We start from the raw sequence: 15,468 nt of genomic DNA on the forward strand, positions 1-15,468 counted from the left end.
TTCTCGTGATATCCAGACATCGTTGCTTTAAATGTCCTGAATTTTACTCCTGCTGTTTTTCTTGGGATTTGGAGTCCTAAGAGTATACCAGTACATTTCCTAGGTAGGGACCTAGGGGGAATTTTGGAGTAAACTGGCTGGCTGTCCTTTTTTAAAAGTTGCCTTAAATTGGAAAGATATGTATATATGGTCTGAACAAACTGTTTGCTAGTGAAATCAAAGACTGAGCCTGGTCAAGTCTGAAGAAAAAGAGACAACTGCTCCTTCTGGCCACAACACGTGTAGTGTCTGAGGGTCAATCCTCCTGCCAGGTAGTGGTCCCACAGAGGATCCCACTACAATCACTAAGTAAATCCTGCTCGCCAGGTTGCATAATAAAGGCTAATCGCCTAGTGCCCTGAGCAGTTTTAGACCATTGGAGGGAGAAACTGAGACTCATAAGAGAGTTGAACTGACCCAGGCTCCGTGGGGAGCTAGACTCGGAAACAGCACACATCCAATCCAACTCACTGTCCTCAGAAATTGTTCAGATCATATCTAAATTAGGCCATGAAAATAATAATGGGAAACTGTGCCTCAAAGGCCAAACAGCTCCTGGACGGGCAGCCACTCACTGGAACTCTGGCTGGCTTCATATACAATTGGAACAAAGCCAATGCTTGCAAGCACTTAACGCTTAAATGGTCAGGATGGAGCTCTTTTGACATTCTAGAGAAAGCCAGCTTCATAAAACACCTGTTCAAAATTCTGACCCCAGGAGAATAAAAGTATTCCTAGGAGAAACCTTGACGTTATAACTCTTATTATGTCCTTGAAATGTAAACACAGCCCACAACACCTGAGAGTACAGCGTTAGCTCAGTTAGTAGACTTTAAAACTGAAAGGAAGAAAAAAAAAGGAAAAGAGGCTTTTTAAAACTCAAGCAGGAAAATTATGAGATATCTGTCTGTGTTTGTCTTGATGTATGCTTGTCTGTGTGTAATAAACATGATATGTCCCTACCTCCAGATGGTGTTATCAAAATTAATTTGTAAAAGAACTCTATTTAACTGACTTAAAGTTAAGTGCTAAAAAATCAAATATTTCTAGATGTAACTTAAATTAGCCCAAATTTGTAAAGGATCACATGATCTAGGATTAATCTTTAATGAATAAAAACAAGTTTAAATTGACAGTTTAATTAATTTAGACATGTCTTTAGAGTCATCAACATTAAGTATAATACTTTTGTTGTAACTAGGCTTACTGAAAGTCAATAAGCTCATATTATCTATGCTACAAACTTTGTCAATGAGATAATTAATGGCCTGATTATATTTCATAAGTAATAAAATATAAATGGGATATAAGCTTTTGGTGAATTCTTTAAGAATAATATGTTTTATGGAATGTCTGCCTAAAAACAGTTTCTCTGGATTTTTGGCAACCTGAAACTTTAGAGTTCTGCTAAATTAAATTAAATTATGGAAATTCATTGAATGTCTAGATCATTTTTAATAAGATAAAATACTGAAACGTTAATTGTTAAAGAAGTCTATGTTTACCTACTTTTGACCTCTTATTACAGAGAAACTAAATATGTTTGAAACTATTAATAAATATATTTTGTGCTTTTTAAAAGCATATATTTCTAGAAATATATATTTTTAGAAATCAATTTTAAAAAGAGAATCTTGAGAAAAGAGTTTTATGCATGGTCAAGACTAAGATTAGATTGAATTTAATTAAATAAGTGAATTTTAATATTAAAGGTGAAATGATGTAAAACTAGAATTTGGTTTTTTTCTCTGTCGAGAAGACAAAGTTTTCTTGAAATATTGATCTGCTTTTGATAACAGATTGTAAAGTTTCTTTACCAGTAACTCTCTGTACTTGCCTTTGAAATCTTATTGTCATTTTGGTTATGTGAATAAGTATTGTTTCACACTGACTTACTTACAATCCTACTTGGCCAAAATGTTTAAAACCTTTTGATATCTCTGACAACCTTTCTGAAATCAAATTCATGAAGTTCTTTTGACCTCCAGCTAACTTTGGGATGCTTCAGAGGGTCCTTGAACATCCCAAAGAAATAGGTAAATATTATTAACATAAAGGTTCTAGAAATTATATGAAGCTCCTAACCTTTGAAGTGTCCTGGTATGTTGTCAGTGTTAATTCTAGTCATTATCCTAAAATGTTGTATGTCACAGAAATTGCCAAATTTCCTTAATGACTGCATCATAATCAGGTCTTGAACAACGCTTTTTAAGTCTTTCATTTATAGACAGTTATTGTCTTACTCTGATGCTTTTACAAAAATGCTTATAGATGACTTGCTTTTATGCTCCAAAACCAAATTAGATTAGGTAGCAAAAGGACTTCCACTTTGTCTGAAGGTTATTTCAGAAAGGCTACTGAAGAAACAGGAATAGGGTCTCCTTTAAGTACTTATGTCCCACACCCAGTTGAGTCTCTTCTAAACTCTCACCACGTTCAGCACAATTCTGAAAGCCAACAAACTTCTTATGAAGTAATGTTGCTTTCTGCACCTCATACCACCTTGGTTTGATGTAATAACATTAATCTTGTAATTTTGCTTCCAGCATCACAGGAAGAAAACAACTATGACTGCGTTTTGTTGACAGATCATCATCTTGCTCCCTGGAATGACTTACAAGAAGCCCCATTGATAAGGCTGATCTAATTAGATTTACAGATGGTTCCTACTTAAGGGATGAGCAGGGGCATTACAGAGCTGGAGGTGCAATCACATCCGTAGAGGATATAACTGAAAGCTTTTATTTATCAGAAAAAAAGTCAGCACAACAAGCCAAATGAATTGCCTTAACTCTAGCTTGTCAACTAGCTAAAGACCAGGTGACAAATATTTATAATAATGGTCGCTATTCTTTTGCAGTGGCACGAAACTTTGGAATGCTATGAAAACAAAGAAGTTTTTAACCTCTTCAGGACAACCTGTAAAAACTAAAATAAAAGGCAGGTTGCAGAGTTATTAACTGTTATACAATTGCCAAAACAGTTAGCAATTATCAAGACAACAGGGCATTCCAGATCTGACACTAGGGAAGCTAAAAGAAACAGCTTGCTGTTGCTGCAGCCCAACAAGCAGCTTTAAATATTTATCCTGTTCAGCCTCGAGAATGCTCTCCGTTAACCCTGCTAACCCAGTAAAAGGTTTCTTTCTACAGGCTCAAGAAATTGCCACCACAGAAGGGAAACGGACACGGCAACAAAAGGGGGGAATTTTGACCCCACCACGCATATATGGTTTAGACCTGTACATTCTTTAATCCATTGGGCATCTGAGAAAATGGTTTTTTGGGAAAACAATATTTTGGAAACTTTCACCCACAATGGTTCAAAGGAAATATATTACATTAATGACAGGGTCTTATTAAGACACTTTAAAAAAATTAGTAACTACCTTTACAGCAAACTCCCAAGAAATGAAAAGGATCATAAATTACAACCTAGAGATTTTGTTTATTGGAAAGGACATCAAATAAAAGATTCTTTGCAGCCACAATGGGAAGAAACTTATCAGGTATTAGTAACTAATCCATGCACAGCCAAACTGAAAGACATTAATTCATGGTTCACATCTCATTTTAAAAAGCCTCCTCCACCTGAATGGACTTTGACCCCTGTTTCTACACCTGGCTTCAACTAAGACAAGCATCCCCAAGCTAGGGGGAGAAGAAGATGACAACAGTAGCAGACAACTGACCGGTCTATTCCCATCCTCCAAAGATTCTAAGCTGCTTCATCTCCATCCACAGCATCTAGGGTTTCCAGCTTTCCATTAGAACTGCTATATCCTATTCCTTAAGGAGGTAGGTGCATCCCCTGATCCTCACATCTGGCCCAGTATTTCTTCTAAACCAAATGCTTATTTTCTAAGAGACAGAAAGAAAACCAAATTTGCTTTCTGTCTCTTAGCTCACTCCATTATTTACAAGCCCAAAGTGATCATCGCATTAGCTGATGACTCAAACAACCCGTCCTGGCTTTCAGGGCTCTCCAATTCTGAGAGGTACTACCCTTGACTCACCCTCCAGGATGATTCAACTATTTGTCCTAAGACCAGCTCTAACAGCGATCCAAATATACTAGCCGTTTTTACAAAGACATCTTGGTTGATCTCACTTTGCCCAAGTCCTGCTGGTCACCTTTACCTCTATTTCTGCCTTAGCTTGTTTCCTGAACTTTTGACATATTTCCTGTTCTCAGCACCAAGCCTCCACTATGCAAAATTGCACTGATAAATCACACTGATGTGACCACTAGTATACTTCCTTAGGTACAGTTTTATGTTCACCCTTTTGCTCAATCAGCTGCTCCACATAATTTTTCTTTCTGCTAAAGCTTTGGTCATGTTTGAGGAACGCTAGGACAGCTCATACTGTATTTATTTCTAAAACTACCTATCTATTAAATCCATGAGTTCATATCAAAATACCCAATTTCAGTCAAGCACTGTAGGATTCATCCTAGTTTTCTCTTTCCACATGTGTATACCCCTTCTCCCACAATGTGAAACCAGACTTCCACTGAACTTACTACTTCTGCTTATTTGATAAACTCCCCTGTATGCAACCAGCCTCTCAACCTCACCACCATCCCCTCCCATGCTTGGATGCCCACGTCATGCCACTTAGGTGCCTGCAAACTCTACTGAGCCACCCCCCACCCCACTCCCATCCTGGAGGACAGAGCAAATAATCAAACCGAAAAGGATTATTCTCAAGCCTCAAAATCTAGTGGAAATTGCCCAGCTAGATTTCAGAGTTGCTTGGAACTTGCGACCCCTTTATTCTTTTCAATTTTTCCCTTTTGGAATGGGAATGTATATCCTAGGCTTGTCCTATCATTGTGTTTTGGAAGCAGATAACTTGTTATCTGGTTTCACAGCCTCATAGCTGAAGGGGAATTTTGCCTCAGAATGCCTCACACCTGAAGCACCTATAACTGATTTAGAGGATATTTAGATGACAGTTTGGACTTGGAATTGATGCTGGAATGGTTAAGATTTGAGAGCTGTTGTAATGGGTTGAATGTATTTTGCATGCTAGAAGGACATGCATTTGGGGGCCCAGAGGAAGGAGTTTTGAGGTTGAACTGTATGCCTCCAAATTCACATGTTGAAGATGTAATTTACTTGGACAGAGGGTCCAAATAAAGAGGTAATTAAGTTAAAATGAGGTCATAATGGTGGGCCCTAATCCAATATGACTGGTGTCATTATAAGAAGAGGAAATTAGCCACAGACATGCACAGAGGGAAGACCATGTGAAGACACAGGGAGAAGACAGCCGTCTGCAAGCCAAGGAGAAAGGCCTCTGAAGAAACCAACCAACTGATAAATTTATGAATCATAAATATTTCTTATATATTTATCAAAATAAATAATGATAATAATGGATTTTGACTTATTGAGTAAGATAGGAAACCTTGATCTCAAATTTCTAGCACCTTGATCTCAGACCTCTAACCTCCAGAATTGTGAGAAAGTACATTTCTATTGTTTAAGACAGCCAGTTTCTATTGTTACGGCAGCCTTAGCAAACTAATACCCTCAGCCTAACTCTTTTTTTTTTTTTTTTACATCTTTATTGGAGTATAATTGCTTTACAATGGTGTGTTAGTTTCTGCTTTATAACGAAGTGAATCAGTTATACATATACATATGTTCCCATATCTCTTCCATCTTGCCTCTCCTTCCCTCCCACCCTCCCTATCCCACCCCTCTAGGTGGTCACAAAGCACCGAGCTGATCTCCCTGTTCAGCCTAACTCTTGAAGCTACTCTGCAGCAGGAAATTTGAATTCTTTCATTTCAGGTTTTTAGAAGCTCTTACGTGGTAACAAGGGCATATTGTGTTGTATATACTTATTACAAATGTTAGGGAACTAAGTATCTGCCAGGTCAAAGCCACGACAGGAGAATTATTAGCTCGTCACCTAGCAAGTGAACGACATGAGTTCAGCTGTACAAGGTATTCCACAGCCTTCAAAAAAAAAAAAAAATTTAAAGGGCTTTTGGAGGCCTATGACTTCCAGCAGTTTTCTTCACTAGTTAAAGTTGATTATTCAAAACAAGGCATGTTTTGTTAGGAGTTGGCGATGATAGTGGCATATGAAAAAAAAAATACAATCTCAATAAAATATTAGCAGATAGAATCCAGAAATATACAGAAAGGATAACATATCATGACCGAATAGTATGTATCCCGTGGAAGCAAAGTTGGTTTAGCATTTTGATGGGGTTCAGGGCAGGCTGCCCCAAGATGTGCCACTCTGGCATGCTGAAAAGGCTCAGGAAGAACCTTTGAACTTCCCCCACTTATTGTCTAAAAGAATTTAAGATAGAAGACCTGTTTGAGGAAGGAGTCAACACCATAGATACTATAGTAAAATATCAACTAGGTGTAGTAGACAGGGAGTAACCTACCAAGGCTAGTTAGATCAAAGTCCTATCTGTGTTCCACTGTCTCTAGATGGCTCAGCAAACATATGCTTACCAAATATTAATTCTTTTCATCTTCCTGTGAATGCCTTACGTCCCTTTGAAGTCCCAGACCCTTACCTCCTTTTCTCCAGTCCAGAGTAATAAATATACCTTATCTTGCCTTACTGTCTTTGGAATTCTTTATGCTTATGAGGGTTCCCTGTATATATATAATAAATTTGATTTTCTCCTGTTAATCTGCCTTATGTCATTTTAATTGCCATCCAAAAGAACTAAGAGGAAAAAGAGGGGGAAATTCCCTTCTCCCACAATTCAAAACCCCGTCAATTAAACCCATCACATTAACAGAGTAAAACTGAAAAATCTCAATAGAGGCAGAGAAACATTTGACAAAATTCAATATCTATTCATGATAAAAACTTCCAGTAAACTAGGAATAGAAAAGAACTTCCTCAATATGACAAACAGCATCAATGAAATGATAATGAAAATCAGTGAAAAACCTACAGCTAGCATCAGACTTTATGAAAGGCTGTTTTCCCCCTAAGATCAAGAACATGGCAAAGGTGTGTGTTCTCACCACTTCTATTCAACATTGTACTGCTGAAGGTCCTAGCCAATATAGTAAAGCATGAAACAGAAATAAAGGAAGAAGTAAGTTGGAAAGGAAGAAGTAAAACTGTCCTATTTACAGATGACCAGTTGTGGACATAGATGATTCTAAGGGTTCTATAAAAAACTACTAGAACTAAAAAGTGAATTGAGCAAGGTCACAGGATTAATGACCAATATCCAAAGATCAATTGTATTTCTATATGTTAGCAATAAACAACTGGAAAACAGAATTTTTAAAATGCTACTTGAAATACCATCCCCCCCAAAACGCATATAAAATACATAAGATTAAATTTAACAGAAGATATGCAATATCTGCACACTGAAAACTACAAAAGATTGCTGAAAAGAATAAAAGAAGACTAAACAAATGGAGAGATCAACCCTGTTTGTGGACTAAAAGAGTTAATATTGCTTAGGTGTCAATTATCTCCAAATTACACTATAGATTCAATTTAATCCCAATAAAAATCTCAGTATTTTTTGATCAAAATCGACAAGCTGATTTTAAAATTTATATGGAAGTGCAAAGGATTTAGAATAACCAAAATAAGCTTAAAAAATAAATTTGGAGAACTTAAGCTACCTTACTTCAAGAATTACTAATTAGCTACAGCAATTGGGACGATATGATATTGGCATAAGGATAGACAAATAGATCAAAAGAACAGAATAGAGAGTCTAAAAAGAGACCCAGACTAATACAAGGCAATGCAATGAAGAAAGAAGGGTAATTTCAACAAACAGTGATGGAACAAATGGATGAAACTAGAGGTATGATTCATCCTTTGGCAAAATTCCTTTCTATGAACATGTGAAACTACAAAACACATTATGTGCTTCAAAATACACTGGTGAGACCAGCATTCCTATTTCAAAAGGAAGAAGTCAAAAAGAAGGGGTCACATGGGTCCCAAGTGAGTCTGAGACCTGGCAGGGAAAATTCCATTAGATTTTAAGGCTCAAGAATAATTCTCTTTAGCGTGAGGCTCTGTTCTCTAGGCCCATCAGGGTGGCGGCTGAGCAACTCAGCCCTAGGCAGCAGCCATGACCCCTCTGGAAACGAGGAGGAGAAAGCCTTGCCCCACCCTAACACATACACACACATGCACCACACCTACAAAAACTAATTCAAGATGAATCATGGATCTAAATATTTGAACTATATATCTACACTATCTATACTAACTATAAAACAGTTCTTAGAAGAAAACATTGGAGAATAGCTCCATGACCTTAGGGTAGACAAAGATTTCATAGGCTACTTAAAACAATAACCATAAAATTTAAACATAATAAATTGGACTTCATCAAAATTAAAATTTTCTGCTAATCAAAGACATCATTTTAAAAATGAAAAAGCAAGCCAAAACAGAGAGAAAACGTTCACCATGCATGGATTTGATAATAGACTTGTATACAGAATATATAAGTACTCCTACAAATAAATGAGTATATAAGAAATCACCTGATTAATAGTAAGCAAAAGACTTAAACAGACCCTTCATGAGAGATATCTGAATAGCTTATAAGATACACATTTTTTTAAAAATCAACATCATTAGTCACTAGGAAAATCCACACCCATTGGAATGGCTAAAAGTATAAAGATTGACAACACTAAATGCTGACAAGGACGTAGAACAATTAGAAACCACACAAATTTGTAGCATCAGAGTGTAAAAAGAGTAAAAACCATTTTGGAGAACTGTTTGCCAATTTCTTATAAAGTTAAGCATATACTTACCATATGACGCTAAAATTCTGCTCCTAGAAAAATATGTCTACAGAGAGACTTGTTTGAGAAAGTTCATAGCAACTTTATTTGTAGTAGTCAAAACTGAAAATGTAAATATCCATCAACAGGTGAATTGAAAAATAATCTGTGGTATATTCATACAATGGAATGATATACATGGATAGATCTCAAAATACAAAGTTGTGTGAAAGAAGTTAGACACAAAAGAGGAAATACTGTGTGAATCCAATTATATAAACTTTGAGAGCATGCAAACTAATTAATGATTACTTAAATTAAACCAGTGTTTGCCTCTGGGAGGGGGATTGGCTGCAAAAGGACTCTAAGAACTTTCTGGGAAGATAAAAATATTCTATATCTTGCCTGAGGTAGTAGTTAAACAAGTGTCAACATTTGTCAAAATTCATGGAGCTGTATATTTAAAATATGCATTTCACTGTATACAAATTATACATCAATTTAAAAAAATGACTTGAGGGAAACACATGAAGAAGGTCTAGAAATGGATGGTCAACTTTTATTCAATGAATAGAGCATCAGCAAGCATAATATAAAAATTAATTTGTATTTGGTTATGACAAATAATTCTTACCAGACCATTTTACCTACTTAATTGTACAAGCCCTGGCCAACGTCAAGAGTAGCTGGCATTTGCTGAGAATATACTGATTGCTCTGAAGAACCTAGGGGCAGGACAGGAATAAAGACGCAGACATAGAGAATGGACTTGAGGACACAGGGAGGGAGAAGGGTAAGCTGGCACAAAGTGAGAGAGTGGCATGGACTTATATATACTACCAAACGTAAAATAGATAGCTAGTGGGAAGCAGCCGCATAGCACAGGGAGATCAGCTCGGTGCTTTGTGACCACCTAGAGGGGTGGGGTAGGAAGGGTGGGAGGGAGATACAAGAGGGAGGGGAGATATGGGGATATATGTATTTGTATAGCAGATTCACTTTGTTATAAAGCAGAAACTAACACACCATTGTAAAGCAATTATACTCCAATAAAGATGTTAAAAAAAAAAAAAGAGAGAGAGAGAATATACCGATTTCGAAACACAGAGCCGAAACGTGGAAATCTGCTAGTAAATGAAAGCTGTCTTAGAAGTGAATCTGGTAGAAGACAATCCACAATAAAATAATCTGTTTAGCATACAAAAAAGAACAATAGGTTGCTAGGGTACTTGGATTTTAATAATTCTGGCTCTGTCACCCTTCTATAATAGCTCAGATATTCTGCAAAATACACTCTGCAATACAGTTCATTGACTACCTAACACCGTGTCTAGCACTGAGGGAACGGTGGATAAATATTCCATAAATGAAGTCCTCTACTATTTATACACAAAAGTGTTATATGAAGACAAAGAAGAGACACCTAAATCAGCTTGAAGAATGAGAGCAAGTTTCCACAAAAATGTCAACTGATGTTTGAAAGAATACAGCGGTGGGGGGCACACTACTCAGTGTATCTGCTCCGACCATGCCACTGAATCAACCTTCCTCTTTGCCACCCTTCTCCATCCCTACCCACCACCAAAGAGGCTATATGTATTCAGTAATTGATAAATATTATTATTTTTAGATGATCATAACTGAAAACAGTATATATTATTATTCGATTATTTTAATTAAAAATCAGTAGTGATGCGTTCATTCACCTTTTCAACCTTCATTGAAAGTCTGCTGTGCTTCTGGCACTCTGCAAGGCACTGAGATAACCATAGTCGAGAAGGCATTGTCCCTGTCGTCTAGAAAAGTGAGCTTTCAACTCCTGGCTCCAGGCTGCTGACGGAGTCCTAGAAGGTCAGCAGCTCGTAGACATCAGGTTGACCCAGGTCGCAAGAGGAGCATTTCCAGCAGGCTCTAGCCCCTGGGTCTCAAGTTTGTTTTCTTCCCGCCGTGCAAAAGCATCAGCACCAAGCAGGAAGCAATTCCCGCTTCAGCCGGGAAGTGGCGGCCTGCAGCCGACCGGGCCTCGGGGTGACTTAGGCTCGAGCTTCCACTTAGGGGCGCTCTCGTCTGGCTCGCGCGCCGCACTTCTACACAGGCGGAACCATCTGACTGGGTCCCTGGTTTCTGCGGGTTTCGTAATCAGCGGGCACCCAGCGCTCCGGCTTCCGTGCAGCTTCCGGTTGTTTGCTGGGCCGTGCAACAAACAGGGGACGGACTTAGCTGGGCGCTTGGGGAAGAAACCGACCCCGGCGAGCTGAGGTTTCCTACAGGCGTCTGCGGCCCTCTGCCCCTCCATTGCCGGATCTCGGGCCTGACCCGGGCAGCGCGCCTGGTGTCCAAGGAAGGCGGGGGAGATGGTCCAGATGGAGACGCAACTGCAGAGCATTTTTGAGGAGGTGGTGGTGAGTGGAACGGCCAGGGATCCAGGACGATGGCTGGGAGAGGGGGTGGCTCGCGGCAACGGCTCAAGAAACCTGGCCCGGGCAACCTCTCCTCCATCTCTTCTTTGTTGTGAAACCGTGTATGTGTGCAAGGGTTGAGCAATTCTCAAACTGCTGTCCAATTCCAAGTCTCCTTTGAAATCCACAACACCCTTTGTTACAGGCCAAGCAGGCAGGTATTGTTTGTTTCTGCGCGTTGCTGATTAAGGTGACTTGCCCTTGTTGCATTGTATTATTTTGCTCGGGGACGCGCCTCCCCCTCCCTTTTTAAAAAACAAAATTCACATCGTTTACTTTTTTTTTTTTTAACAGAAAACGGAAATTATAGAAGAGGCTTTCCCTGGGTGAGTATATGCATGGCAGATTTTTGTGTTTTTACCTGAGTGTATCTTAGTAAGATTTTATTTAGATCTGTCTTGGAGGTTTACAAGATCCACTATTCTGGTTATGTTGAATTACCTTTTTAAAACTAGTGGCAAATAATGCTATTTTTGTTTTTTAGCATGTTTATGGACACCCCTGAAGATGAAAAAACAAAACTAATTAGCTGTTTGGGGGCCTTCAGACAGTTTTGGGGTGGTCTTTCTCAGGTGAGCACTGCATTTTTAATACACTCAGCTGATGATTTTTGACCCTTTCTTTTTGCACATTTTCTTTGATGTTGCTGTTAAGGTCTTTCTGGAAAAGGAGAAATAAAATTGTCATCATCTTTTATTTGTCTATTCTGATTTCCATTTGTTTCCATTTGTATTCTTCCAGTAGAGAATCTGTATTGAAAAATCAGGTTGACGACAGCACGGTGTGAGTTGTTTTTAGAAATCTCTCCCAAGTTAGATTATATGAAACCATTTTGATCCTATGCTAATTTATTTGGTGCACTTCAAAACAGCTGTGTTAGGGATTGTAATGGCTAAAAAGTTCATTCATTTACTCAACAAAGGAACTGGCCTAGCATTGCTACAAAGATGCCACAATAAGGATACAAAGATATTATAATAAAATTGAGGAAAGGAGCAGGAAAACTTAGTAACAGAGAACATTCACCAGAAAATGCAGCCTTGAAAAAGACAAAATGTGTGATCCTTAAAGAGTTCATAGTACAGTAGTACCTTATCTTCTCATGGTGCATTATAGGTAGGAAAATGAGAACTGTTTGCACCTGAGCTGCTGGTGGTTAAGACTTGCTACTCAGACATGAATCACAGAGTTTCAATACATTAGTTTTTTTAAATTTCTTTTACTTTTAATTATTTTTTTCTTTTTATTTATTTATTTATTTTTGGCTGCGTTGGGTCTTCATTGCTGCCCGCGGGCTTTCTCTACTTGCATCAAGCAGGTGCTACTCTTAGTCGTGGCGCGCGGGCTTCTCATTTCAGTGGCTTCTCTTGTTGTGGAGCACGGGCTCTAGGCGCGCGGCCTTCAGTAGTTGTGGCACACGCACTCAGTAGTTCTGGCTCGTGAGCTCTAGAGTGCAGGCCCAGTAGTTGTGGCGCACGCACTTAGTTGCTCCGCGGCATGTGGGATCTTCCCGGACCAGGGCTCGAACCCGTGTGCCCTGCGTTGGCAGGCGGATTCTTAACCACTGTGCCACTAGGGAAGCACCCTAATTATTTTGTAATAGATAATATATTCATACGGTACAAAATGCAAAGGGTTGGACCAAAAGTTGGACCCAATGATGAATCTGCCTTACATCTCTCTTAGCTTAATTGCTTGTTTCTTTTTCTGTCTGCAAACAGCATTCCCAGTTTATGTTTCCTTCTAGAAGTGTTTTTTTTAATACATTTATTTTATTTATTTATTTTCGGCTGCATTGGGTCTTCGTTGCTGCGCGCAGGCTTTCTCTAGTTGCGGCGAGCAGGGGCTACTCTTCGTTGTGGTGCGCAGGCTTCTCATTGCAGTGGCTCCTCTTATTGCAGAGCACGAGCTCTAGGTGCACAGGCTTCAGTATTTGTGGCATGCCGGCTCTAGAGCGCAGGCTTAGTAGTTGTGGCACAGGGGCTTAATTGCTCTGCAGCATGTGGGATCTTCCCCGACCAGGGCTTGAACCCGTGTCTCCTGCATTGGCAGGTGGATTCTTAACCACTGCACCACCAGGGAAGCCCCTAGAAGTGTTTTATGCATAGAATCATTTTTATAGAATGTTCATATGCCGTGTACACTGTTCATTAGCACCTTGCTTTTTTCCTCTTAATATTAAATTCTCAAAGTAATTCTACATCAATCCATTAAGAGTTACTTCTGCCTTCCTTTCTTACTTTCTTATAGCAACATAATATTCTATTATATGGCTGCACCTTCCTTTATTTAACCGGTCTGCTACCAACTGACAGGTTGCTTCTTACCTTTTTCACTTTAAATAATGCTATAATGAACAGTTATATGCATGGAACACAGAATAAATTTATAGTATTGCTGGGTCAGAGGGTATGTCTATGTGTAGTTTTTATAGAAATTGCCTAATAGCTTTCCATAAGGGTTTTACCAATTTATACTCCCGATAGCAATGTATAAGAGTATCTTATTCCCTAGAGCCTCATAGTAGAGTGTTAATGAACTTTTTGATCTTTGCCAATCTAAAACAGGAGAAATTTTATTTCAGTGTGGTTTTATTTTTGCATTTCTCTGAGTGATGTTGAACATCTTTATGACATACTTTAATATTTTAATAATTCGTTAAACATTTTATCAGTTAAGATACAGTCTTCGAAAATTTTATATTCTAATGGAGGAGCTGGGAAGAAAATAAGTATTTCTAAGTCAGCATTATATGTTCAACAGTAGAAGTGTGTATGAGGGACAGCGGTAGCACAGAGGAGCAGGACATCTTGAGGATATCCTAGAAGATAATCTGTGATTTGGGTACTACATTCTGGTATCAGATTTAAAGTTTTGTAAGTCTAGAAATTGGATATGTCATTAGATTCATAACTCATTGGGCTCTTAGGGATTAGACTCACGAAATTCTCATGAGGCTGATGTACTAATTCATAGTGGATTTTTCCCCCAGTGACAGGAATATTTATATCTGCCATTAAGGGCACTGCTTACAATGCCGTACACAAGCTTTGCTAGAGTTTTCTATTGATCATGAATATGTTAATAAAATCGTACTCTTTTCGGAGGTGCCATGTAGTAAAAATGGTGGAAGTTTATATAATTGTATGATTTTAAGCTTACTGTAACTCAAGTACTAAATCTGAATTTTTTCAGTTTTTTATTTTAGAATTTGTTTTCATCCATGAATTTATAATGGAGTATCTCATTCATAGTCTTGATATACTCCCAGGTACCATTAGCTATTTGTTAGTTACAAAATGTAAGTTTAGACCTAAAACGTGATCATTTTCTGATTTTCCAGGAGTCTCACGAACAGTGCATCCAGTGGATTGTTAAATTCATTCACGGCCAGCATAGTCCTAAAAGAATTTCTTTTCTTTATGACTGCTTAGCAATGGCGGTCGAGACTGGTCTCCTTCCACCCAGGTACGTTTAATGGTGAATATGAGCAACCTAAAGAATTTTCTTTCTTTCTTTCTTTTTTTTTTTTTTATAAATTTATTTATTTTATTTATTTTATTTTTGGCTGCATTGAGTCTTTGTTACTGTGCGTGGGCTTTCTCTAGTTGCGGTGAGTGGGGGCTACTCTTCGTTGCCGTGCGCAGGCTTCTCATTGCGGTGGCTTCTCTTGCTGCAGAGCACGGGCTCTAGGGCGCCCAGGCTTCAGTAGTTGTGGCGCATGGGCTCAGTAGTTGTGGCTTGTGGGCTCCATAGTTGTGGCTCATGGGCTCTGGAGCGCAGGCTCAGTAGTTGTGGCGCACGGACTTAGTTGCTCCGCGGCATGTGGGATCTTCCCGGACCAGGGCTCAAACCTGTGTCCCCTGTATTGGCAGGCGGATTCTTAACCACTGTGCCACCAGGGAAGCCCAGAATTTTCGTTTTTATTAATGTTTAGAAATTGGTTGAGGTTGTTGTTGTAAAAGGATAAGGGAATGAAGAAGGAAGTTGGGCTCAACAAGAAATCCTTTGTAATATCTCAGTTTTAATTTCTAGGATGCAGTATTCTTAGAATTGTATACTTACAGTGCTCAAAACCAGGCAGACTTTGCCTTTCAGTCCAGAGACTAAAATCACTCACGTTGATGAGCTTGTTCCAGTTAACTTTTGTTGTTTTTGTTATATTCACTAGTTTGTTTATTGTATTTTTTAGATTCTACATATAAG

At 38.6% G+C, this 15,468-nt stretch overlaps 2 protein-coding genes across 6 annotated transcripts in view; one reads left to right on the forward strand and one right to left on the reverse strand.

Annotated features, from left to right (window-relative positions):
- The window catches only part of ENPP3 (ectonucleotide pyrophosphatase/phosphodiesterase 3), an 87,665-nt gene extending 76,884 nt beyond the window's left edge, over positions 1-10,781 (reverse strand). For both annotated transcript variants that reach the window (XM_082406364.1, XM_082406363.1), the window contains exon 1: positions 10,510-10,781. In XM_082406364.1, coding sequence (XP_082262490.1) covers positions 10,510-10,587 — 78 coding nt within the window. In that variant the 5' untranslated portion in view covers positions 10,588-10,781. The remainder of the gene's footprint in view (positions 1-10,509) is intronic.
- Positions 10,782-10,950: 169 nt separating this feature from the next.
- MED23 (mediator complex subunit 23) overlaps positions 10,951-15,468 on the forward strand; it is a 41,691-nt gene continuing 37,173 nt past the window's right edge. For all 4 annotated transcript variants that reach the window (XM_082406334.1, XM_082406337.1, XM_082406335.1 and 1 more), the window contains exons 1-4: positions 10,951-11,205; positions 11,557-11,588; positions 11,747-11,834; positions 14,606-14,730. In XM_082406334.1, the coding sequence (XP_082262460.1) occupies positions 11,158-11,205; positions 11,557-11,588; positions 11,747-11,834; positions 14,606-14,730 (293 nt within the window). In that variant the 5' untranslated portion in view covers positions 10,951-11,157. The remainder of the gene's footprint in view (positions 11,206-11,556; positions 11,589-11,746; positions 11,835-14,605; positions 14,731-15,468) is intronic.

This window comes from Balaenoptera borealis, assembly GCF_965194805.1.
Source record: "Balaenoptera borealis genome assembly, chromosome: 9".
NCBI classification, from domain to species: Eukaryota; Metazoa; Chordata; class Mammalia; order Artiodactyla; family Balaenopteridae; genus Balaenoptera; species Balaenoptera borealis.